General features: G+C 41.8%; 3 protein-coding genes across 3 annotated transcripts; all 3 read left to right on the top strand.

Moving 5' to 3' along the window:
- Positions 1–559: 559 nt before the first annotated feature.
- Positions 560–9,111, top strand: LOC110986570 (alkaline phosphatase-like). The gene is made up of 10 exons (XM_022248535.2): positions 560–799; positions 1,572–1,798; positions 3,504–3,678; positions 3,920–4,095; positions 4,595–4,697; positions 4,973–5,071; positions 5,988–6,116; positions 6,389–6,580; positions 7,261–7,398; positions 7,794–9,111. The coding sequence occupies exons 1-10, from the start codon at positions 727–729 to the stop codon at positions 8,084–8,086; spliced, it is 1,605 nt and encodes a 534-aa protein (XP_022104227.2). The 5' UTR covers positions 560–726; the 3' UTR covers positions 8,087–9,111.
- Positions 9,112–12,828: 3,717 nt separating this feature from the next.
- On the top strand, positions 12,829–16,559 carry LOC110986577 (uncharacterized). The gene is made up of 5 exons (XM_022248545.2): positions 12,829–13,032; positions 13,375–13,450; positions 13,601–13,690; positions 14,618–14,713; positions 15,034–16,559. Exons 1-5 carry the CDS (start codon positions 12,958–12,960, stop codon positions 15,171–15,173), a joined length of 477 nt encoding a protein of 158 aa, XP_022104237.1. The 5' UTR covers positions 12,829–12,957; the 3' UTR covers positions 15,174–16,559.
- A 470-nt stretch (positions 16,560–17,029) lies between these two features.
- LOC110986566 (solute carrier family 25 member 35-like) lies at positions 17,030–23,731 on the top strand. Its single transcript, XM_022248530.2, has 4 exons — positions 17,030–17,163; positions 19,370–19,789; positions 21,554–21,772; positions 22,142–23,731. Exons 2-4 carry the CDS (start codon positions 19,397–19,399, stop codon positions 22,454–22,456), a joined length of 927 nt encoding a protein of 308 aa, XP_022104222.1. The 5' UTR covers positions 17,030–17,163; positions 19,370–19,396; the 3' UTR covers positions 22,457–23,731.
- Positions 23,732–24,057: the final 326 nt, after the last annotated feature.

The raw sequence follows: 24,057 nt of genomic DNA, 5'->3' as shown, positions 1-24,057 counted from the left end.
ATTTTACCTAGGAGATAAATGTACATTGAAATGATATCCTCAAACACTGTTTGAACCTCGATCCTGTTAAACCTAGCATGGTATGCTTCTCCGATTTTTTTCTTTTGACGGCGTGGCTGGTGTCAGCGGCTAAAATCTTCAATGCACACAACCGCCTTAAAAATCACATCAGGTTTGAGAAATTTTCTTCGCAAAAATTTTAAAACCCTGAGTATTCTACCATGTACTTTGTGTGTTCATCAAACTTTTGTGCGTGGCATCTCTACGGGATTTTCTCCTGTCTCGGACGTGTTAACACTCGTCGCACTACATTGCTGTAATTTTCAATTGAGGTAGAAAAACACGACTGAATATCAGTCTTAAACCCCAACGTTTTGTGCGTCTCACAAAGGGCGCAGTCCTAAATGGATTCTGTAACCACTTGAGCTTGAACGACCCTTTGAGCTTGCATATTGATCGTGCCATTCGCGGATTCTTCGTAAAAGACTTCAGTGTTGACTTGGATGGTGAATGTTCAACTAAAAATACAGATAAGAGCCATAGTCAACGATAACAAAGGAGACAACATTTGTAACAATGGAGAGGTTTGCGCATGCACACAAAGATTAGTCGCACCTATGTATCATCAGTTCAGTACTAGTTCAACTGGGACTGCTGATTTTTCACAAACTTCTTGTCGACATTTTATGAAACTTGCTCCTTTGTCTGACCGAAATCGATTCCAAGATGCAACTGTCCAGTCTGACATGGCTCGTGGTAATAATTTGTCTCGGATTAACCGACTGTATGCGGGCGCAAAGTAAGTACACGATTTTTGTTCAAAGTGTTGTATCCTTTCTACAAAGCATGTTCACTTTTTCTGTGGTTGTTCTAAATAGCTTGAAAGATGACACTTTCCCCTTTCTGGAATTCCAATTTTAATTTTCAAGAATGAATATATGGTGTTTGTTAGGGTTTAGACAAAAATACAGGACAGGAAGAAATGCCCCTGTGGATGCCAAAATCAAGACAGCCTTTGTCTTGTGTTCAAAACGGACCTCACTGAAGATTGCCGCCAAAACATTTTTGTGCCACCACTGAAAAAAGGGCCAAGGGGACACACTGTCTCACCCACTGCCTCTCACTGCCTTTGAATTGGGGGACGAGAAGGGAGGGTTGACCTCTTTCAGCCTCCAACCAAGAGTCCAAGGGAAACTCCCTTTGTTGAGTGGTGGTACATTCGACCCTGAAATCCGCAAAGTCTGTTTCATGCTCTCACAGGTGGAATAGGCTACCTTGTGTTCATCACTCCACTCTGTATAACTGAATGGTCCGTGAAAAAGAAACTTTTGACATTTTGGAGGTCTTCCTTTAGGTCTCTTAGGAAACGTTGCATAGAAGAGGTAGGCTGTGACTCCTCCCTTCATGGTTTTTATAGTGCAAATGATAACTAACAGTTTTGCCAATTCCATGAACGGCGATCAAACGGTACAAATCTGCAGCCACGTTGGGGCGTGCTTTAGCCAACCTCTGTATGTTGCTGCCAAGGCTGCTTGGTCTGGGAATTGAATGTTGGCTGTGCTGGTCTTCAGGTGCGGAATTCTGGAACAACCAGGCCCAGGACACACTGCAGAAAGCCCTGAGCAGGGAAGCCAGCCTGAACCGCAACGTGGCCAAGAACATCGTGTTCTTCGTGGGAGACGGCATGGGTGTCTCCACCGTGACGGGGGCCCGGATCTTCAAAGGGCAGCAGGAGGGCATGACCGGGGAGGAGACGGTGTTGGCGTGGGAGAAATTCCCCAGCGTCGCCCTCTCGAAGGTCTGGAAGTCTATAATTTGTTCTTGAATGACTAAGGAAGTCAATTTGCAGGTTAATGTCAACAAAACTGTTACAAGGCATGACTGGGCGTGTAACCCAATAAGCATATTAAAATGTAGTTACTGACCTTTGACTTCGAAATATCATGCTACCATTCCCTCGGCGGAATTCAAAACCTAGAGACGTCTTTGCGTCCCTAGTGGAGTGGATATGTATTTGAAAAGACGTGGTTCTAAGACCTGCATTGAAATCTGCATGAATTTGGAGTTTCGACCGTGGATTTTATCGTTAACAAAGGCTATTAGTACCTCCCACACACTGTACAGCTAGTACCTACTACAAATTGTACCCATGCATAGAGCCCGCAACATACGGCATCGGTAGTTTGCCCTGTAGTCGTTTCGATGCGGAAGGTCAAGATTTTGCTAGAACACCATGCACCTAACGTTTATATCTTTGAACATGTCACCTTGTGAGCGTTTACACGGAAATGATTTTGGGTTTGTTGCACTTTAACGTGAATGATTCTCTCGTAACGGATAGTCAGACTATTAAGGTGAAACGGTTGCAAACAGGTAGTGTACACCCACACTGTCAACTAATTGACACAATGTTTTCGCGGACTAACAGCATGCGTTTTCTGTCTCCAACGAGTGTCACATTTCTACAAAATATTGCATTTTATATCACAAGGTGTTTGGGCGCCGACATATTGTGGTAATTAACTTAAACGGTTGAAGTTTGCAGCTCTGTGTGGATTAGAAGGGGAGTAACTGTGTGCCATGATTTACTCTTACGCTAGCTCACAATCAGAAGATGCGATATTCAAGGTTTCGTTTAGTCTGATTTTAGATTACTGGAAATTTTCAAACAAGCTTCTTCGGTAATAGTTTATGAAAAAAAGTAAACCGTTAAAAATTCTTCTGTAAACTTACATAGAGTGCTGTCAGTTCGCATGACAGGGCTTGAATCTGCATTGCTTCTTGGGGCCTTAGGTGGACTAAGAAACAGTGCCGCAAATTTGTGCTGGGCACAGGAGGAATGGGGCACAAGGATGACTGACAAATAGAAATGCCCGGCCGCGGCAGCCGATACCAATACCCACAGCTGTTTAAAAGAACGAAGCTTTTACACCGAAATGATCCTGTTCGGAAAGGTATTGTTATGGTTTAGCCTGACCAAGAACGTGTTGAAGTGAACTTTTTTAATTGAATAAAATTTACCTTATGGTTACATAGTTGGGCAGCAGGTATAATAATTCAATTTTGAAATGCTGACAGGGGTGTTGACAACATATGACATTGAGGGCGCTGTTCGTTCTGCAAGTGCTCATCTCACACCCCTGGACCGTACATCAAACCAGCGTATTTTTTCTTTGTTTTCCCGTTTTTTGTTTGTTTTTTTCAGCGCTAACAGTAGCAGGTTTGTTTGTTTGTTGAAAGTTCCGAACAACTTCTCAACATCCGGCTAATTTATTTCACCGGACCAAAAGTGGGTCGATATATGCCTCCCCCTTCCAGGAATCTCCTCCTCTGTAACACAGCATTGGTGCTAAGGGCATGAAGAATAAGGACAGTCAGGCAGAGGCTCATACTACACCAATCTCCACAAGGCATTTAAACTGGTAGTTTGGCGACGACATCAAAAATGACTAACTCGATGTTGATCACTTTGCTCGAATAAATCCCTCCCTTCTTACTGGCAGACCTACAACACTAACCGGCAAGTACCGGACTCGGCCGGCACGGCCACAGCGTATTTTTGCGGCGTCAAGACCAAGGAGGATATGATAGGAGTGGACGATTCGGCCGTAGTGGGCGACTGCCGGTCCAGCCTGAACGCTGCAGTAGATTCGGTTATGATGGATGCCGAAAAAGAAGGTAACGTGTAATATTGATATCTATTTAGTTTTCCACACTGAATTTCAAAGTCAATTTTAGACAGGCATCTCCACTGACAATTTCAAACGCTGCAGTTAGCATTGGATGATTTTTTAAGGTTCGTTTTCTCATTTTTGGTTGCCATTTATGAGTATTTTATGGTTTTTCGTTAAGTCATTTGATTCACATGATGCACACTAACGAACATTAATTTCACGTTGACAAAAATTGTTTTTTCCAGGCAAGGCAACAGGGTTTGTGACCACAGCTCGCGTGACTCACGCCACTCCTGCCTGTTTGTACGCGCACTCGCCGCACCGTGGCTGGGAGAGCAACGCCTACATACCGGAGAAGGAGGCTGCGTTGGGATGCACCGATATCGCCCATCAACTTGTCACGTTGGGGAATAACACCAAGGTAATCTTGATTCAAAGATAGAATTAAGGCTTACGTAGAGATTAGTCGTGACCCTGCCTTGTGGCTTTGTCCACGGTCTCTAGGCAATACGATAGTGAGAAGGCGTGCGAGTTTTTGACCTGGATTTTTCAAAACTTACATGGTGATGGTGTTCCATCTAAAAAGAACCATACTTGGGATATAAGTCATGCGTTAACGCGTCCTCAGAGAGCTTGTACATTCCATGTAACTAAATTAAAATAAACACAAACCTCTTGAGAAACCATGGGGACGCAGCTACGCATAACCTCCATTGTTGATTCACTTCCTAGCGGTTCTTGTAATTTTAACTCAAATTTATTCGAAACTGCGCGTTCCTGCCGATCTTGTCTATTGCTCGCTTGTTTGGAAAGAGGGCCTCCAATTGTATCTTTTTAATGACAATGCAGATTTTTGCCATAACGGAGCGTCCATTTAACGGCACTGTTATCTATCGTTAATAGTCACTATTTGTTTCCAGGTTATCATGGGTGGAGGTCGACGAAAGATGACTCCTAACAACTTCAGTGACTACGAATATCCACAACTGAAAGGTGAAAGGACAGACGGAAGGAATCTAATAGGTAATCTTTGGACCAAAAAAAACACAAACAGACCGAAAAAGCAATCGATTCCTACAAGTTATACCCAACAGACTTATAGGTAGTTACACCGTTCTTATTTTCCATTTTACGCATCTCTGCATTTTGCGTCTTTTTCTCACGTTATAGATATTTTATTTAAGGGGATGTGAGACAAAGAGAACCCCACCATAAGGAAATTTGCTAATATATAGTTAATTTTGACCTCAGTCTTGGAGTTTGATTTTCATCTACCCGTCTGTAACCTTTATTAATAGAAGAATGGCAAGCCGCTAAAGACACGCAAACGAGTCTCTTCGTGTGGAACCTGGAAGAGTTTAAAAAAGTGGAACCTGAGAAGACAGAGTTTCTTCTTGGTATGTTTGTCTTTCCTATTTTGCCTCCCATTACAAAGAAAATATAAAGGAAATTAAAACAGTATAGACCCTGTTTGAGAACAAGAGATGACATTGTACTGTTACAATCCGGTACTCTTTCAACTGTTAATGAATGAAAATTACTCAAAATCCTGAATTTCCTTTGATGCAGTACTTTTAAACGATACCATGTTGAAGAATAGAACAAAGAAACAAAGTGGTTGGATTATGCTGATGTACAGTGGTGAAATAAGGTAAAGAGGTTAGTATTAAAAGATACATATCCTAGCAGCATCAATTTCTGACCATTTTTATTTTTTAAAGGCTCTATCGAAACTTTGAGTGTTCAATATACTTTAGAGATGAATGCCACAGTTTCTTTGTTTTTTTATCTTTGTGATCCTTTTTTCTTGCTTCAGAGAAAATTTATTTTGGGTAATACCATTCATTAATGAAAATCTTTTTTTCTTGCTTCAGAGAAAATTTATTTCGGGTAATACCATTCATTAATGATTTAGAAATTTTAAGATCGTAACAAAATATGGCAAAGATATCCTTTGTGACAGATGTTTGCATCATAGAGAGTCACTGTGTTAGGCCAATGTTAAGCTGTACGTTGCGCTAACTGCTTCTTAAAATTCATGCAATTTCTGTCTATGTTTTGATATTTGCAAATGCGTTTTACGAGTCAATTGTATGTAGGTGGAGAGTTGGGTTCCAATGAAGGGATTCCTGTGCCTCAGTCACGTCAGTGGGTAGGTTCGGTAAGCCTACACGGGACAACCGTAAACCAGGCGATGCCGCCGTGTGTTGTGGGGCGAGGTAAAACCTGAGTCAACTCGTGGAGGTAGTTGAGCCTACCCAAGGAAATTCATTTTAAAACTTTATGATTATCCCACCTACTGATTCGCTGCAGGTCTGTTTGAGCCCAGTCACATGCAGTACGAAGCTGAACGGAAAGACGAACCGTCTATCGCTGAGATGACAGAAAAGGCCATCCGGATCCTACAGAAAGACAAAGACGGTTTTTTCTTAATGGTTGAGGGTAAGACAAGTCGTATGCGATCCAGTGACGTCCGTATTAGGGAGTAGCGGGCAAGTCACCTCTGGGACTTTGGTGAAAAAGAAATAATGTTCATTTATTGCTTCAGAGTAAGTAAGAAACCTTACTCTTATACACTTAACCCTAGTTCCACTACTGCTGAAGTAACCACCGCATTGGAAAAGACACTCAGGTTTATTCATATTGTGAACGTTTTCAGAAAAAGGGAATAAATGTATTTCCGTATCGTTTCATTTTTATGCGATCGTCTGAAGGCGGTCGTATAGACCAAGCTCACCATAACGGCTTCGCAGGCTACGCATTCGAAGAGACAGTAGCCTTTGAAGCTGCAGTTGCCAAGGCAATGGAAATGACCAATGAGGAAGACACGCTGGTGATTGTCACAGCTGATCATAGTCACGTGATGACCATTGGCGGCTACCCGAGCCGGGGCAACCCTATTTTAGGTGAGGTGACATTTATTAAACACTTTACGAAGGATGGTGACACAGAGGGCTCGCACAGTCGCCCTGGGCCTCAACTAGGTCTTCATATAGTTCATACCCCCAATGCTGTGTACTGTCTGTTTCCCTGAAAATAAAACAAAACACTTTGTCCAATGAGGTGACCACTGTATTGGGGTGAGAGTAAGACTTTAAAAAGGCACTGTAAATCGTAATCACATTTGACACTGTACAAGTCTAGTTCCCCGACCCTAAACCCCAAGCACGTGTTCTCGTTAGTTACAGGTCATAGGCCTATACCCCCAAAACACATCTTGCCGTGAGTGCCGTCCAGAAAGTTTTACATGCATTGAGTGTATGTGGGTTATTGGTAGTATGTAGTGGTTTATAGTCTATGTGGAAAATAACTGATTTAGATTAAACGCGATCAGAATGCAGCCGCATCTTCCGTCACTTTCCAAGTGCGACTTCAACCCTGTGCCATGTGAGTTGGTTTCCATTCACAATCTTAAGTGTGCGTTCTGTGTAAGTCTACCTCTGAAATTAAGTCACTAGAAACAGCTTAATATGTATATTTGGCACAACCTGCTTTTATCAAGTGAACTCTCTCATTATCGATCAAAACAAATACATGTACATGTATTTGTAGAATGTTATTATAAACTTGGATTTCGCGGTTTCAGGTTTGTACGACTTGGGAGTCGGTGATGACGATCTCCCATTCACCACGATCAGCTACGCCAATGGACCGGGAGGTACTGCCGAGCAAATCAGCTACAATCTTACGGGTTCAAGACGCAACCTCACTGGCACAGACACAGGTAATTATAAGATTAAACTACCTGCAAGTCGTTGATGTCAATCTAAGAGCCTTAGCTTCTGTTGTAGTCCGAAGTATTCACTTATTTCTGCTATCTCAGGATCTACCTCATTAACACAAATAATATGTTTTGGTTCATTTGACACAGTTTCCCTATGGAGAAAACTCTTGTTTATTGTGCTTATGTCGAGGCTAATGTACCTGTTATCTACCAGCTACCAATCAAAATTCGTTACTGGCAGGCTTTGAAGTGTCGTACTTTGCTACATATTACAGTGGTGGGGTGTCAGTACTTTCGAGACAGCTCTCTAGCACTACTCTGTAAATTGCATTACCCTATATGTACAGCAGAAGCTTTATTAAAATTGAAAATCACGCGAACCTACTTTTCCACAGAAACTCCGCGGTTCATTCAACCGGCCATTGTCCCCCTGGGTCGCGAGACTCACGGTGGAGAGGACGTAGCTATCTACGCCAACGGGCCAATGTCGCACCTCTTCCACGGTGTCCATGAGCAGAACTACATGGCGCACGTGGTGCGCTACGCCGCCTGTCTTGGGGACAAGAAACACTGCGAGGACTACGTGAATCCCTGTCAGAAGGGCGGAGCCACCCCCATTTTTACCGGTGGCATTGTAGTGGTTACGATGTGTAGCTGTATTTGCTCGGCCCTTCTTTCACTTGAATAAGATGTCAGGGGATACTGACTTCAAATTTGACGACACTTTTATTGATTTTTATTCAGTTAAAACAACTGCTTATAAATTGCCTGTATTTTGGCTGTTTTTTAACAATTTCAATGAATTTTTAATAATGCCGATTAATCAGAGAAAGCATCAACAGCGTAAAACAAAATGGCAAATGTTGCATTTCACAGAGTTGAAAAAAGCAAAAGTAAGGATACGAGGATTATATTTCTCTGTTAAAAGGAGTTATCAACTCCCGTGCCGCGCCAACTTGCCCGGCTTGGTGTTGGAGGTTTGGACGACGGTACAAAGTCATCATAAATATCAGTAGTTAAAATCTCCAGCAGATTTTATATCATTGGCTTCGTTTAGTGGTACATGTAAGTCGTTTTTGAAAGGCGGCAGCTAGAGGACCTGTTAGCTCGATCTGATAAAGGCTGCAAAACATGTCATTTACAGACACGAAACGTTAGAGTGTACAACTCCTACTTTAATACGAAGTTGTTTAGGTTTTCAGTACCTTACAGCTTCCACTTCTATCCAAAAGGCCAACCTGAAAATGGTTTGTTGTCTTTATATTTGATGTTTATGAAAAAGCCCCACACTGAAATGTAAACAAACTACTGTTATCAGTCCACTTTTGTTACAAAGCTACAATTTGTCATTCTCCCTGTATAAAATTTATCACTGGTGAATCCAAAGTTCAGGTTGCTTTGAATGTTACGGCGTCAAATTGTGTACTTGATATACATATTTTTTTCTTGGTAATGTAATTTAATGGCAAAGGTCAGGAAACTGCAGAGAGGCTATACAGCTTACCTAAAGGTCGCTTCATTTTGTGATGTCGTTATCCGATTTCAGCATAGAATGGGGAAATGAACATCCTGTTGCATTTCAAGTGTTGTTTAGATATTGTTTTTGCTCTTATGAAATTGAGACAATTTTTAATGATTTTTATGAACTTTAAATTACATCTGCTTTTTAAACCTTCCTTTATAATAGTAAATAAATATAATAGTCTAGTTTAATTTGTCCATCTTTTGTAAGTCCATTTAGGTCAAAATTTGCGTGTCAAACCTTTAACTTTAATGCTGATTTACTTTATTTCAATGGCTGGAGGTTAATGCACGTAAAATCACTTTCATCATCTTAAATGATTGGTCATTAAAGCAAAGACTACGTGACCTAATCTGTACTTTGTCGGTGTTGCACGGCATTTAGAGTCCACTGAAATTTGGTTCCTTTTATGTTCAAGCCCATGCAGAAAACAACCAACATTTAATTTAGTCCACATTCACATACTTCCAAAGTCAGGCTGCTCTGGCTCATCGCGTTCAGCAGCGGGCCTCCTCAGCCCAGCTTCCAGCCTGAAGTACGTAGAGTTGCATGTAACGGAGTATTTCCGCGCAGCACATCACGCGCAATGTACTTATAACTGCCTGTATTTGTTTACATGTCCTTCCAAATACGTTCACCTTTTGCTCTTCGGTACCGCAATCTCTTCTTTTCAACTCTTGCGACTGCATTGTTTTGAATTCCTATGTGCCAGATAAAGTAAATTGAGGGTTTTTTACAATAAAAAAATGGTTTCATAGAATTTTATGGCAGGAATTCTTCAACTTTGCGTAAAGTCCCTATACCGAGGGGTGAATTTGTCCATAGATCACGAAAAACCCTTGTAGTTTTTAATAGGACCCGGCAGTCTATCTGTGGTGAGTACCAAAAGACCACACGCCCTCTTTTGTTCCACTCTCAACCTCAACAAATGATAATCTGCAAATGATAATTATCCTGAAGCAAACCCACAGAGTACAATCTCTGACACCCGAAGCGAACCTGTATTATTAATTGGTGTCTCGACGGAAACATGAGACGCTGCATGTCATGGTTTAGTCTGAGCCATTTGCATTATTGTTTATGGCACGGTTGAAAATATCTTCATAATTTGTGGACCATTCATGGCATTGTGGACACTTCAGTAGCCTCTGGCTGATTTTTCAGCCGAAATGAGTCTTCCAAAGAAGTCAATCAGTTCAGTTTGTTTCATTTTATTTTAAAGTAAACAGAAGATTTATAATCAAACATGCAATTGGCGCCTTTTGATATTCTAACACTAAAGAGGTACGGAATTGCATGTGCTGTCGTTCGTCGTGCGTCGTCCGTCTCCAGTCGTCCGTCGTGCGTCACCCGTCATGCGTCATTCGTCGCCCGTCGTGCATCGGCCGTTCACAAGTAAAGCTACGTCTGGAGTAACTAAGTTATCAACTTAGAAATACAATCTACCGTAATATAAGTCTATTTTGTTAATTTATCTATTTATTTAGGAATGTGGTTATTATTTCCCATACACGTTTCTTTACCGATGTCATTCTTTAAAAAAAGGAAAGGATATTGCTTCTTCCAAGTGGAGTACGGCGCAACTGGAGAATCAATTATCTTCTAGGCTAAATGAGTGTCAAGCATAGCGGACAGATCGAACAAGCAAGAGACGACGGGCGACGGCAGATATGGAATTCAATACCAGATGTATTAATGACAGAGTCGAACGTGATGAAACATTTAAAGGCACTGAGTTTGCTATTTTGTCTGTGTCGTTTGAAAAGCATACGAACGAGTTGGCAAATAAAAGGAGGCGCGGAACTACCAGTTTGGGGGCACTGACGACCACAACTTAAGTTGAAATCAGAATGAACTTGACATTAAATATTCACAGTAGCCTTGTCCAAGGCGGTTTACCCGGCCATTAAACCCAGGCAAAGATCCAGGGCGTACGCACGCAAACCACGGTAAACGAGCTGCCACCCTAGCTCGGTACAATGGCGAACCACAACGGATCCTTGTACACCGACGTACAAACCGAACCACCGACACGTGGGCGGGTACAAGCACATAAGGGTGCAGACCGCTAATTCAAGAGAGAATTTTTGACCAGCTCATTAGCATTAAAAGTACCCCCCCCCCTCATACACACAGTATCTTTTGAAAAAGGAGATTGTTTGGCCCCCAAAATGATGAGATTATGTAAATCATTGCCAGGATGAACTCCCCGGGTCTTTGAGCTTTCATATGAGAGCAGAAAGGCTAAAAACTACGGTTGAAAAATGGTCCTAGGTGCCCGAGAAAGTTGAGGGTTACCACTTGAAAAATGGCTGCAATTAGACTTCAGAAAAATTACTTTTGGGGGTGATTTTGTTTTGTGGGAATAATTAAAAATGTAATTGGTTAACCCACAAAAAATTGAAAAGAAATTGAAAGATAAGTGACCAGACAAGAATTTCATTTGTGTTTCAGAAATCCCAGGGATGTTGGCGTGCATGCTATTGGGCCCTGAACGGTGCTGATTTTACACTGTTTTCAATGGGGCTTGAATTAGTGGACTGGACCTATAACCCCACGACGTACATGTACGTGCGTCAGCTGTCCGTATCGTGATAACTGTTACGTCACACACTGTGACCATTCAGCTTCACCCATGCCCACAGCATATGCACTGCACATAGAGTTACATGCATTGATCGCCGTTAACGTGGAACCATGGAACCGGAAGTTGACGCGCAACTTCAGCGATTGTCCAATGGGAGCTTGGGAGTGTGGCGCGTCCACGTACGGCCACCTATGGGTGCACTGAACTAATTCAAGCTCCATTGAAAATAGTGTAAAATCAACCAAGTTTGGAGCCCCATGGCAGGCAACTGAAGTCCCTGAGGCCTCTCAAACAAAAATCAATGTGTTGTTTGGTCCTTCAGATTTCATTTGATTTTCAATTTTTAGTAGGTTAACCAATGAATTTTTTAATTATCCGCCCAAAACAAACTCACCCCCCAAAAAGTGAATGTTGCCAAGCCCTCCCAGCGGCCATTTTTCAAATGACATCCCTCACCTTCCTGGGGCTCTTCTGACTAATTTTCAATCCCATTTTTGTCTGCTTTGCCCCCAGATGGGTGCCCCTGAATCTACAGAGATGATTCTGGGCCATACTGACACAATTCCACCATTTCCTGGCCCAAACAGACCCCTCTTTTCGAAACAATCTCTGGGGGTACTTTTTCTGCGCCTCGGCCTGGCGGAGAATTTTCCTTGAATTGGGACACTGCACCCTTCTATGTGATGAAGTCCCTCACTAACCGGATATCATCCATTTCTCACTAGGGCCGGGTGCGCCCTTCGTTAGCGTAATGAGTTGTGCTGAGCAAGCTGAGAGTGGCGCAATGGCTTCGCTGTCACTCGCCAAACATAACGGCCCGAGTGCAATGTACCGTACGTGTTTAAAAGCAAACCTGGTGGGGTTGTCAAAATCATCGCCCAACGCCTTGATCAAGGCTATTCACAGCAGAATATCGAAATCCAAATGACTGTGGCGTCATTTTCGTCCAGACTGAACAACAGCCTATCATCCCAATGACAGCTTCAACTTGAGTAAGCAGCACAACTCGGCTGTTTCTAAACTGCATGCCCTTGAGGCTCGTAACTCAACAATGCCTTTACAGACTGCACGAACTCCTGCACCCTGCACCTACACACAAACAAAAAACTGTCAAACAAATGCCAGCTATTTACTTTGGCTTTCAAAAAGTGAACTCTCTCATTTTAATATAAAGAACATGCATCACACACACACAAAAACGAGCTTTTGAGAGCTGGTGAGTGTCCCTGCCAGAAGTGATACTTGACAATTTGCATAGGCCAATGTCACGCAACATTGCACCGTGACAACAAACTGCCGAAAGGCCACTGTTCTGTTCATAATGCATACCGTAATACGAGAAAGGACTCGTAGTATTTGCAACGGTGTACTGAGAGACGTTCACGCTGTCCGTCGGTAGGGAAAATTTATTCAGTAAGACAAGCTCAGGCAACCCTGAAGAAACTTGAAGATGTCTCGTTTCTTGATGATATCGCTGGGTCTGTGCCTGATCCTGATTCAGGTCGTATCTGCTCTTCCGTATAAGGTTAGGCCTATTATCACTATTACTTTTTTCCACTTTGATGTTGTTTCAATTTGATGGGAAAGACGAGGTCCAACATTCCAAGTAGAACTGTACAGCGATACTTTTATTTCCTCCCCGACCATTGGAATCCCTCACCTAACGTCAAACAGAACACCATTACAAAAAAGATTAAACTGTTACATAGGTGAAGCTGAAATCTAATCCCACAGGCGTGCTAGCTGTCTAAATGTAACCAACAATTATTTTTGAGCGAGCAAGTGACCTCTTCCGATTGGAGTAGCTGCGAACTCTGTGATTTTAGTGGTTTGCTCAAATATTAAATAACGGTTCTGCTTCTTCCAGGATCAGGGAGTGTTGGAAACGGAGCTGTTTAAACGTTTAATTCATGAGCTGGAGGACATAGCGCCGATACAAACAGGTGAGTCTTTGCAGTTCAGCAAACCTCTAACGTCACTTTTCTCACATTGGGGGGGTCGTTTTGATGGCATTGTTGACTCATGATGCTGCAACATTTCGTGAAGTGATGCACCGATGAATTACATGCCTGTAATTTAATTTTGGTTGACAGAGTGTGAAGGAAATTTGAATGACCTGGATGAGCGTTATCGGTGGTGCTATGGAAGCATCTGCTCGTACGAAGTCCTCAACGGAACCAGACGTGAGTATCATTGTTATGATGTTGTGTTGTGAAACATGTTTTACACTTTTTAAATGCAGTGGGTGGTGATAGACACCCATGGAGTGCTGATTGAAAGTTTCCTAACAGGTTGCTCACCCCAGCCATGCCCCTGCATTAAAACGCCCGGCTTGTCTGGGATATTGTGTCTATACCGGAACGCTTTGTCCCAGGCTATTTTGTCCGCCTTGCATAACGGAGACAGTGGTCTCTATTAGAATATTGTCCCCCGGGAATGACGTCCCCAGCCCCACGTATGCGCGGCTCCCTGGTACTTGATTAAACTTGTTTGTTGTCCCCCATGCACTCATTATATTTTGCTCATGTGTTTCGCTTTATAAAGAAAACTTATTAAGGTTTGCCGACAAAAAATAACATTATCCGTTAAAATAAAATAGGTAGAGAGGTTTTTCGTGTCAAACAAGGATTGTACTTGTTTTGTCCGCGTCGCTTTTCTTAAGGTATAAATATACGCACACAGCTTTCTTCAGACTATTGCACTGAGACTGAGATTCTTGCTTAATCCAAAGCCGGAGGCATTAGGCAGTTTAAGGACGGTTCTGGAGTTGAATTCGAGTTGAATTCGAAGGATTTTGATTCGGGGCACGAGCTATTTTCGGTGAAATGATGGGATGGAAAGCCTATGTTTGGACTACCATCGCACCACCATCCAAATGTTAAAAAGGCGATTTGTGGGGTCCAGAATACTCGGACTAGCTTGGGGCCACGTTACCCCGGGAAATAATTTGTCTTGATTTGCAAGCTACCCCCTCCCCCCGGGGTACACTCCCTCTCTCTGTGTGTCTAACTTTACAGGGGAAGACTGGCACAATCCACCCCGGCCTCCTTGGATCTGCGGCTGGTCACTAACACTCTACCAACTCCCGTTGTTTCCTCCTTTTCCCACAGTGATCAGTGTCAAGTATAACAACGCCTCCAGCCCCGAACTTCGAATCGAAGTCACGGATATGAATTTCAATGTGCTCTATGCGGCATCTCAGCAAGGTGAGGAGCCCTCTGGAAACTACTTTTGATGTGCGTAACTTACAGCAACACTGTATATTGCACATATCATGCTCATAAAAACCGTCACTACGTTGAGCATGAGATTGACATTTTGTTCCCAAAGCAGTTTTTTAACATTTCACCTGAGTTATCTGTTCTGAAGTTTAACATTTGAAAAAAATACGTGTGCCAGTTACTCAAGTTCCCCTGCAGAAAGTGAGCATGGATTTCTGAAGCCAGTGAACTGATATTAATTACTCATTTATTCTGATCATCGAAAAGGGTTACTAGTTTTTCTCTGTTTCCTATTTTCTCCCAAGACTTGGCATTGCCTCTTACCTTGGATTTCTCCGACTGCGTGTCTAATGCTGACCTGGTCCGGTACCGAGTGACTGTCAGTGATGTCACTGGCGGCCAGCATATCACAGCATGTGTGGACCTATCCCTAGTCGATCGTTAAAACTTCCCAGCATCGATGGAGACCTCTTCCGGCTAAACGAAACTAACTCGACGACTCGCATGATTTTTTCCAATAATGTCTGTCTGCCTTTTGCTTTTGTTGTTTTTTTTTTGTTTACCTTGGTTTAGTTTTGTTCTGATTTTTTTTCTTTTCTTTTGGTACTAGAAATGTGGTAAAGTAGTTACTGTCTAACTTTTTAGCACATGGAAAGTGGGGTGCATCAGCTACACTATTAACAATAATCCTGGCGAATCCCGGGCCAATAGGGGCCATCGTACTTTTTTATCATAGGAAGAACAGCTTTTTCCTGTACCTTTTATTGTCCATATGAACGATGAGGCTAAATTTTGAGGGCTTATAGGCAATAAAAGGTTACACAAAGAACTTCCAATTTGGGGGGTCCCTTATTGAGCCTACCCCCAAAAATATCTATATCCTAATAATTCGCAATATGAAAACATTTCACTAATGATAACAAGTTCTTAATTTATAAAGGGCAACTTTTATACAGTCACGTTCAAATGCGCTGTACAATGAAGGTAATTAAACGTGGTCTAGTCGATGGCGTACAAGGGCGCTTCATCAAGCAACTGCCAAACGACCCACATCCACCTATCTCTATAGAGGAGACAATAAGGAGCAGTTACAGTTTTACAGGTGGGAGGAAACCCCCTGGGAAAAAAATTTATGGGTAAAACCCACGGAATCAGGTTTGTACGGACTGAAAACCCAATCCACCTTAGGCCCAAGCCGGTATCAAACCCAGGCTGCAGAGGTGAAAGGCAATTCAGAAAAAACAAACCAAACAGACAAACAAACAAACTATTTTGCCAACCTGAGAAGACTTTGTTTCAACTTTGAAATTAAATTTTCTAAGTTGTATTTGTTTGTTTTCCTTCCTTAGAAATGTTTGCAGAGGTTCAATGACATTTATTATGAACGTAAGAGTACCCCCCCCAACACACACAAAAAAATAGCGGACTTTGAAGTCTTTCATGGCACGAGGAAAGCCGAGTTTGAGGGAAATGCATGTAAGCCTGGTCTCCAAATTTTACATTTGGTTCATTAGAATAGCCAAGCTCATGAAAAAAAAAAAAACAATACTGTATACTTTGCAACTCGTTAGTGCGTTCTCACGTGAAGATTTTCAACAAAAATAATCTTGGCACTCGGGCTGACTTGGCTATTTTGGAGGAATCAATAATTGTTCCCATCCGTATAATGGTACGCTATAGGCGCTGCTCATAGGTGCTGCTTCTCGATTTAGATGCAGTGTTTATTTCAAAACAAAATAGATGTAGGTTTAATGCATGTGTTCCGTCGCTTCGTTTCACATTGATCATGTTCCTTCTTTTTATGCAATAAAACACTTCGATATTGAAATTATGTCCGGTCGAAAACAGACTCGATTTTGTTAAGTAATAACTGTGTTGAAAGTCACCAAAGTTGCATCAATTTATGGACGATTCCTTGAGTAAACATCGGTGCAGCTCAGACGGAATCTTTGCTGTCATGCAACAGAAAAAAAAGCAACAAAAGTAAGATCTTGAGGCCATGTCACGATCTGCTCCATTGTTATCATTCTGCTTCGTGGGGTTCCGTATCGGATTAATTTTAATTCAACCCCCCCCCCAAAAAAAAATACGTCCGGCTACGTCAAGACGGGCCGAAAACGACCGCGTTGGGAAAATTTTTCATTTAATTCCAACAGCAAACATTTAGTAAGATAATGGGACACATCACTTAAGTAAACAATAGTCATGCGAAAGAAGAGAAAAACATTTGTAACTGGAAATAAAACCCCACCTTCACAGTCCCCCAATACAATAAACGGGTTCATGTGTTATGCTCGGATCCGCCTCTCCTCCTCAATTTAGGTGAACAATTGAGGGCGGTGTACATGTACATAAATTTTATGTAGGATCAGCAGGTTGCCTGCGAAATCAAGACACGTGAGATTGGGGGTAGGAGAACTGTGGCTTGAACAGGGGTGAGTTTGCTGTTTTGAAAGACTTTTTTTGGTTTTTCTTCAGCGAAAGAATACACTTATCAAACGCCATTTTAGTGGTTAGACCGTTATGTCCAGACAAAGCTTGGGCCGTTTTCCAATACTCAACTTCGGCTCCGTCTGAGGCTTCAACTGTTTTTTACTAGCTGACTTTGAAGCTGTAAAGTGTAAGCGCACTAATCAGTCTAATAGTGCCACAGAACATCAAACAAGATTCAAGAAAGCCAAAAATTACAGTAATCTAATGTAATTTAAATGCTTTAGGCCCACAGTCGGGGATTGGTTTTTTGAACGAAGCCTGAGACGTAGACAAAGCTGAGTATTGGAAAACGGCCCAGGAAAGAGTTTCATATCCCTCTTTATTATAGGCATTATGGGAAGGGAAAAGGGCGATGTTTGGCCCTTTTCCTTCCCATGATGCCTTTGTACTGCTACTTTTGTGCAAAACCACTCTTGCAGTATTAGTGTCATAGCGATAAGGATGGCATGGTGACGGTCATGATTAAAGTCACTACTCCGTCTTACTCCTTGTGACTTCAAGCCAATACAGTTTAGGCCTGCCTACATGGTGTCATAACACTATCACCAGTATCAGGACAAGGCCTATGGGTTTTCAGGTTTTTGGAATCGAACTTGATAGGTGAATGATTCGCAGGTGTAACAAGCTACATGTAGTTATTAATAGCTTGTTACTTGTGCGAATCATTCACCCATTTAATAGTATTAAATCAAATTTTCCCTGACAGCACACCTGAGTGAAATTGTAGCTCTTAAAAAGGGATGAGCAAGGTTCCAGAGCATGAGACATAGTATTTTTTAAGAAAATGAGATTTTTGCTCACCAATCTCTCGTTTCCATCTGGCGACGATCGCTCCGTTCATGCCTCTTGTGTTCATCATATTGAGCATGAGTCAAGACCAATGACCCCACTTGCTCTGCGTCTTGGTTTGACCAGTTTCGATGGCGGGGAATTTCTAAGTCTCGCAATCTGTCACAGTGAGTTACACAGCACAGCACCCCGCCTGTTACTCCCCAGTCACATCTCCCCCTGTCCCCCCTCCCTCTCTAGCTCTCTGTCTGACTTAATGAGTTGGTTGTTGCAATTCTGCATGTACATGTGTGGGCTTATCATCTGCTTACAACAAAATCTGTTAAGCAGCTTTAACTGTTAGCACGGTTACATGTAGGTTTGGTTTCAAAACCTTGATCCCTTAGTTCTTGTTGTTTGTTTTGTTTTGTTTTTTTCTTTTTTCACCACAAGCTATTTTTTAGGATGAAGAAACATGTACGTGTATTATTTTGGCCAGCCCTACAAAAGGCTACATGTACACACATATTTTTATGTACACATTGTTGTGGCTTTGTGGGTGTAAATTTTAATCAATTCCCTGCTGTATTCAGTTCCTTAAAGAACTGCTTTTCTCTTGAGAGTAACTTAGTTTATATTGGAATTAATTCAGTTTTAAAGGCTGTCAACATGCATATTGAGCTCTGTTTCGCTATAATTTTTCTCATGTTTGAAATAGTATGCATAAAGATAATATTCATGTATGATCTCTTGGATTGAACACTAATTGATGTTAAACTTGATACATAAAATCTCAGTTTTGACACAACAAGCAAGAGTCGCGAAAATCTGCCATACACCCTGGGCAAATTAATGTGCCATCTTTAAAGGAAAAAATGTCTGCTTCTTCGTAGTCCCTTGGCTATTATTTTATAGCCAGATTAATCGGTCAATGTATTAATTATTTGGTGAAAGTTTGTTTTTAAGTAGCAAAACATCTCTTTGTGAAAACGGTAAAAGGAAACAATATAATAATACAAAAAAAATATCTTGAACCCAAAAATTCTCAAGCATTCTCAGTAAGAGAATAAATGTGGGATGAATGTACAAAAGAGTTGACAAGATGATGTGGATTGGAAAGACTTTAATATGGATAAACTCCAGTGCTGTAGAGACTGCCAGCTTCTTAATTGAAAAAAAGGGAGAAAAAATCTGTCGTTAAATCAATTCAAGCCATAAGTGATTGAAAAAGAATAAAAAACTTATTGGCTGACAAGAAACTTTTACTTTAACTTTAACTGAACCTTACAAATACAACTGAGGACTATCGGGGGAAACCCTCTGCATACAGAAAGTTGGAAGAAAGCTTTTAGAATTGAGTTGTGGTCTGGTTAATTTCAGACATGTCAGGCTTGCTGCAACTCTACCATGTCTAGCGCCAATGTCTCCGAGTTCTTCCTCGGAGGCGTGGCGGCCTGCGGGGCCTGCCTCTTCAGCAACCCTCTGGAGGTGGTCAAGACGCGCATGCAGCTGCAGGGGGAGCTAAAGGCCCGGGGCACCTACCACCGGCACTACCGCCACGTCTTCCACGCCTTCTACACCATCGGCCGGGTGGACGGGCTGCGGGCGCTGCAGAAGGGGCTGGTGCCTGCCCTCTGGTACCAGCTCTTCATGAACGGGGTGCGGCTGGGCAGCTACCAATGCCTGGTCAACCTGGGACTGACCAGGAATGCCAAGGGGGAAGTCAGCGTGTTGCGGAGCGTGGCGGCAGGGGCATTTGCAGGCTGCACGGGGGCATTTATCAGCAGTCCTTTCTATATGGTAAGGACCGGAAATGGAAAGATCTTGACTCCAGAAGCAGACAAGAACAGAAAAGTCCCAGGAAAGAATGTATTTCTTTCAATTTTCTCAGAACGAACTAAACAGGTAGTACAGCAGTGAGAAGTGAGTTACATGTAGCAATTTAGTAGTGGAGCACACCATTCATAATAGAACACTCCATAGGACGGATCACACTGTAGCCTTTTTACATACTGTAGGGTGTCATGAAATAAGTCTTAAAATAGAGCAGTACATTTTATACATGTAAGCTAAAAATTGATTGACAGTTATCTTCTGTGATTTTTCTGCCTTTTGGTCTGCTTTTTTGTTCACCTAGTGGTGTTTTTAATGGGGGAATTACATGTAATCAGGGGCTTTCAAATGGATGATAGGGTTTCATCTAGGATTGTTAATATCTACTGGTACAGTCCCTTCCCAGCCAAGGTTAAAAACTGCCGGTCTTTTACCAGAATAAGTTAAAACCTGACACTAATTATTGTATTCTTAGGCCATAAGGGGAGTCAGGTTGGTGTAGTGGCTCTTTCCTCGCTTTCCACCACTGCGACCCAGGTTCCAAATCCCGCCTAGGTCAGCATGTTGATTGGATTTGCAGTCCCAACCTAATTCCTTGGGTTTTCCCAGGAATATTTGTCTGGGGTTTTCCTTCCACCTCAAAAACTGAACGTTTGTTTATTGTCTTCTTCATTGTCACTTCATCCTGTAGTTGGTATTAAGAGCGCTGTTGGATGAACAGATATAATAAATAAATAATCTGAGGACATGTGAAAATGACATATAGTTCACCAGTGTTAGAGATTATTGTAAAACCCAAATTAGGGGCTTGTAAATTTAGAACAGGCAAACACTGACCGTCCAAGTTTGGTTTCAGTTAACTGATGGACAGACCTACACCGAATGTTGACAAGGAACCTGCATATGTACATGTATTATTGATCATAGGCATTGCAAAGACATCAACAGTTCTGATTGATCAAGGTCTATGCAAGGCTGGATGGTTCACTGAAAGGGACCTAGTGCTGTAGATTGCTGGTCCAATTCCTGCCGCAGACTTTGGTACAACTGTAGTACAGAGTTGGAGAAAGTACACATGTACATAGCTGTAAGGGATTTTTGTCAGGCACATTTTAACTCAACTGTGTAATTTTCTTCAGTACATGAAAACTCTTTTACATTCTTATTTTGTTAAATGCATTGAAAAGTGCACTTTTTAAAACGGTTAAAATTATCCATCCTTTCCTACATGTAGACAACTGAGGGCGCTGTTGCCGTGAAGTTATCTAGGGAAGACATAAGAGTACCCTCGCTTTTCTGTTCAAATTTGGAACCCAGAATTTACTAACTGAAAATATTTCTGAGAGGATTGACGCTTTCCGATTGCTACATGTATGCATGTAAACCATGATGCATCCACAAAGAAGAGAAAACTGAGTCCGGAAAAATCTACAAAAATGCAGGATTTTGGGGTAAAAACCAACGTAACATTGAGGCTTTCTTCCTGAGATGACATCACAGTTCATGCTCATGAATATGGAAATAGCATAAAAATCAAAAAGGCAGTAAACTACCCCATTGATATAGTGAAACAAAAGTTGAAAATGAGGTTAACCGAGACACAGTGGTGCATATTGAAGGTTTGTATTGAAAAAAATGGATTGTAGCTACCATTTAAGATGATTAAGGTGTTCTTTGTACCTCGTGTTAATTTGATATTTTATTGTGGCGAGTTTTCCTTTCAACGCTCAGGTAAAAACACACCTGCAGGCGCAGTCCCACAGCGTTATAGCTGTGGGTTACCAACACCAGCACACCAGCTTCACAGCTGCAGTTCTGCACATCTTCCGCGAGGGCGGAGTTACCGGCTTATGGAGGGGGGCCACTGCTGCCATGGTGCGGGTGTCCTTCGGCTCGGCTGCACAGCTCTCGACATTCTCAACTTCTAAAGAAATGGTTTTAAAAACGAATGTAAGTGGCCAGCAGAAATTGAGTGGTGCCATTGCTCAGTTGCTTTTGAGCTGGAGAGCAAGTGACAAGAGTTTACAAAGTAATTAATACAGTACTTGTTCTCTGTAACACCCCAAAAAAGTTAAGGCCAGTGTAAACTCTTTGTTTTCCATGGGCAATGTAGTGTGTCCAAATCAGGCACATGAGTTATTGCAAGCTCAGTTTTAAAGATAGAGACCTTTCTGTGTAAAATGCCTGTTTTATGCCAGAATTTGTTATTCTATGTTGGAACTTTCATATTCGACTGTTTGAAATGTCTAAATTGGTAAACTGGCAAACTGGTGAATTGTTGATGGTGACTGAGCCCATTCGTATGTGCTTTGTCCCCAGTTCTTCCACCCCCAAAGTGTCGCCGTCCCGCTCTTCGCCAGCATGGCCAGCGGCGTGGCAGTAGTGTGCGTCATGACGCCCTTCGACGTCATCAGTACACGGCTGTACAACCAGGGCCTGGACACCGGCGGGAAGGGCGTGTACTACAGCGGCTTTGCCGACTGCCTGGCCAAGATCTACAAGAAGGAGGGGCTCTTTGGCTTCTACAAAGGCTGGTCAGCGTCCTGGTTTCGGACTGCCCCTCACACGGTCCTCAGCCTCCTGTTCTGGGATGAGGCCAGGAAGCTCTACAAGAAACTGAAAGGTCTGGTATGATGGCTTTATGCACAGCCGCCTGAGGGCACCATATATTGGCTCATATTATAAACCTTTTTTGTCACCATTTTGTACATCTGGATTTTTCAATGGCTAATGCATGTTTTAAAAAATGTCGTGGGTAATCAAGGCTAGTGTAAAGGTTTTAGCTTTGAATTTTTTTTTTGCAAATTGAGGAATTAATTCGTTGCAATGTTTTTAATTGTTACTACTTGTACAAATACAAAAAGCTTAAAGGCACCCTCAGGTGGCTGTGCATATTTCGTAGGATTTTTATTTCCTGGTGTTTATTTGCCAAGGCTGTGTATAGACTGCAAGTGAACACAGGTATTCCCTCTAGTTTACCACACTCAGGAGGTGAAGAGCTGTTAAAAGACCTACATGTACATGTATCCAATGTGATGTGTCAGATTACCTCACATTGCATATTCCTTCTATCAGGTTTGAGACCATTTCCAGTACTCAACTTCATATCTGTTTCAGGCTTTTCCATCTATGATCTTTGTTTTTTTAACTACTGACTTTGAAGTTAATAGCTCAGTAGTAAGTAAAGTAGTGCCAAAGGAACATCACGTAACTTGCAAAAGAGCTAATTTGAATGTTTTAGGCCGGCAGTCGGGGATTAATTTGATAGACAAAGCGTTAGATGGAGACGATGTCAAGTATTGGAAAAATGGCTTAGAAAAGGATAGATAGATAACTCATCCACTTTGGGATTTTCTGTTTCGTTACTTTTTTTTTTTATTTTAATGTACTGTACAAAGAAATTGGAGTAATCTGGGAAATGACATGCTTAGAATTGCAGTGAAATGATTTACCAAATTGAAATTAAAGACGTTTAACCCATATGGTTTCCATCCGTGTCACCTATAATCAAACTCAGTTTGGCACAGCGAGTCACAAGTTGACTCCTATTGTGTAACATAGGTTTTTAATGCCCCCCCCCATTCGGGTTGAAACCTGTTTTCAAAATGTCAATCTCACAGTAATCCATAATGTTGTAATAGTTGGAAGTATCCTACCAAAGGAGTTGTCATTGCTGGGAAAATGGCGCCCTCTCTTGATCAGGGCCCATAGAAACAGAACTACATTTCTTTGATTCTTTTAGATAACATTCGCGATCATTTCAAAACAAAATTCCAATTCTTTTCCTACACCCCATACCAACTCGAAACTTGGAGATATTGTAGAATCCCTAGAAAGACAAAAAATATAGATTTGTATTATTTTAATGAATCAGTGATTTCTCAAAATAAAAGATTGTTTATACCATAACCATTTCATTCCTGAATGTGCTTCGTTGGATAGTCTTTCTTAGTTTTTTTTACGTGTGACAAAATGCATAACATAACGCCTTTCATAACGGGCAAATTATCTGGTAGAAATATTTTCGTCAGATTTTGCATTAAAAAGGGGAAAAAAATCACAGCCTGCCTATTCACTATACATGTATGAATGTTGTACAACTTTATACTGGAATATCCTGGATCTTCATAGAGTAGATTTTCAGAACTTGCTCTCTCAAATACTTTTCAACTGACATTATTTTATAATTTACCGTGTACGCAACATGGTTCAGTTCTTAGAATTGCTTTAGAAAT

Source organism: Acanthaster planci, linkage group LG16, assembly GCF_054643075.1.
Source record: "Acanthaster planci isolate LZ-2023a linkage group LG16, COTS_SCS, whole genome shotgun sequence".
Taxonomy (NCBI): Eukaryota; Metazoa; Echinodermata; class Asteroidea; order Valvatida; family Acanthasteridae; genus Acanthaster; species Acanthaster planci.
Note: the sequence above shows the minus strand (reverse complement) of the source record. Positions and strands in the feature narration are given on the sequence as shown.

Coding starts and splice junctions, on each gene's coding strand:
- LOC110986570 (XM_022248535.2), top strand. CDS start 727: ATGCAACTGTCCAGTCTGACATGGCTCGTGGTAATAATTTGTCTCGGA. Junction 4,698..4,972: donor AGACGGAAGGAATCTAATAG/GTAATCTTTGGA, acceptor CTTTATTAATAG/AAGAATGGCAAGCCGCTAAA. Junction 6,117..6,388: donor TTTTTTCTTAATGGTTGAGG/GTAAGACAAGTC, acceptor GATCGTCTGAAG/GCGGTCGTATAGACCAAGCT.
- LOC110986577 (XM_022248545.2), top strand. CDS start 12,958: ATGTCTCGTTTCTTGATGATATCGCTGGGTCTGTGCCTGATCCTGATT. Junction 13,033..13,374: donor TATCTGCTCTTCCGTATAAG/GTTAGGCCTATT, acceptor TGCTTCTTCCAG/GATCAGGGAGTGTTGGAAAC. Junction 13,691..14,617: donor AGTCCTCAACGGAACCAGAC/GTGAGTATCATT, acceptor CTTTTCCCACAG/TGATCAGTGTCAAGTATAAC.
- LOC110986566 (XM_022248530.2), top strand. CDS start 19,397: ATGTCTAGCGCCAATGTCTCCGAGTTCTTCCTCGGAGGCGTGGCGGCC. Junction 19,790..21,553: donor TCAGCAGTCCTTTCTATATG/GTAAGGACCGGA, acceptor TTCAACGCTCAG/GTAAAAACACACCTGCAGGC. Junction 21,773..22,141: donor AAATGGTTTTAAAAACGAAT/GTAAGTGGCCAG, acceptor CTTTGTCCCCAG/TTCTTCCACCCCCAAAGTGT.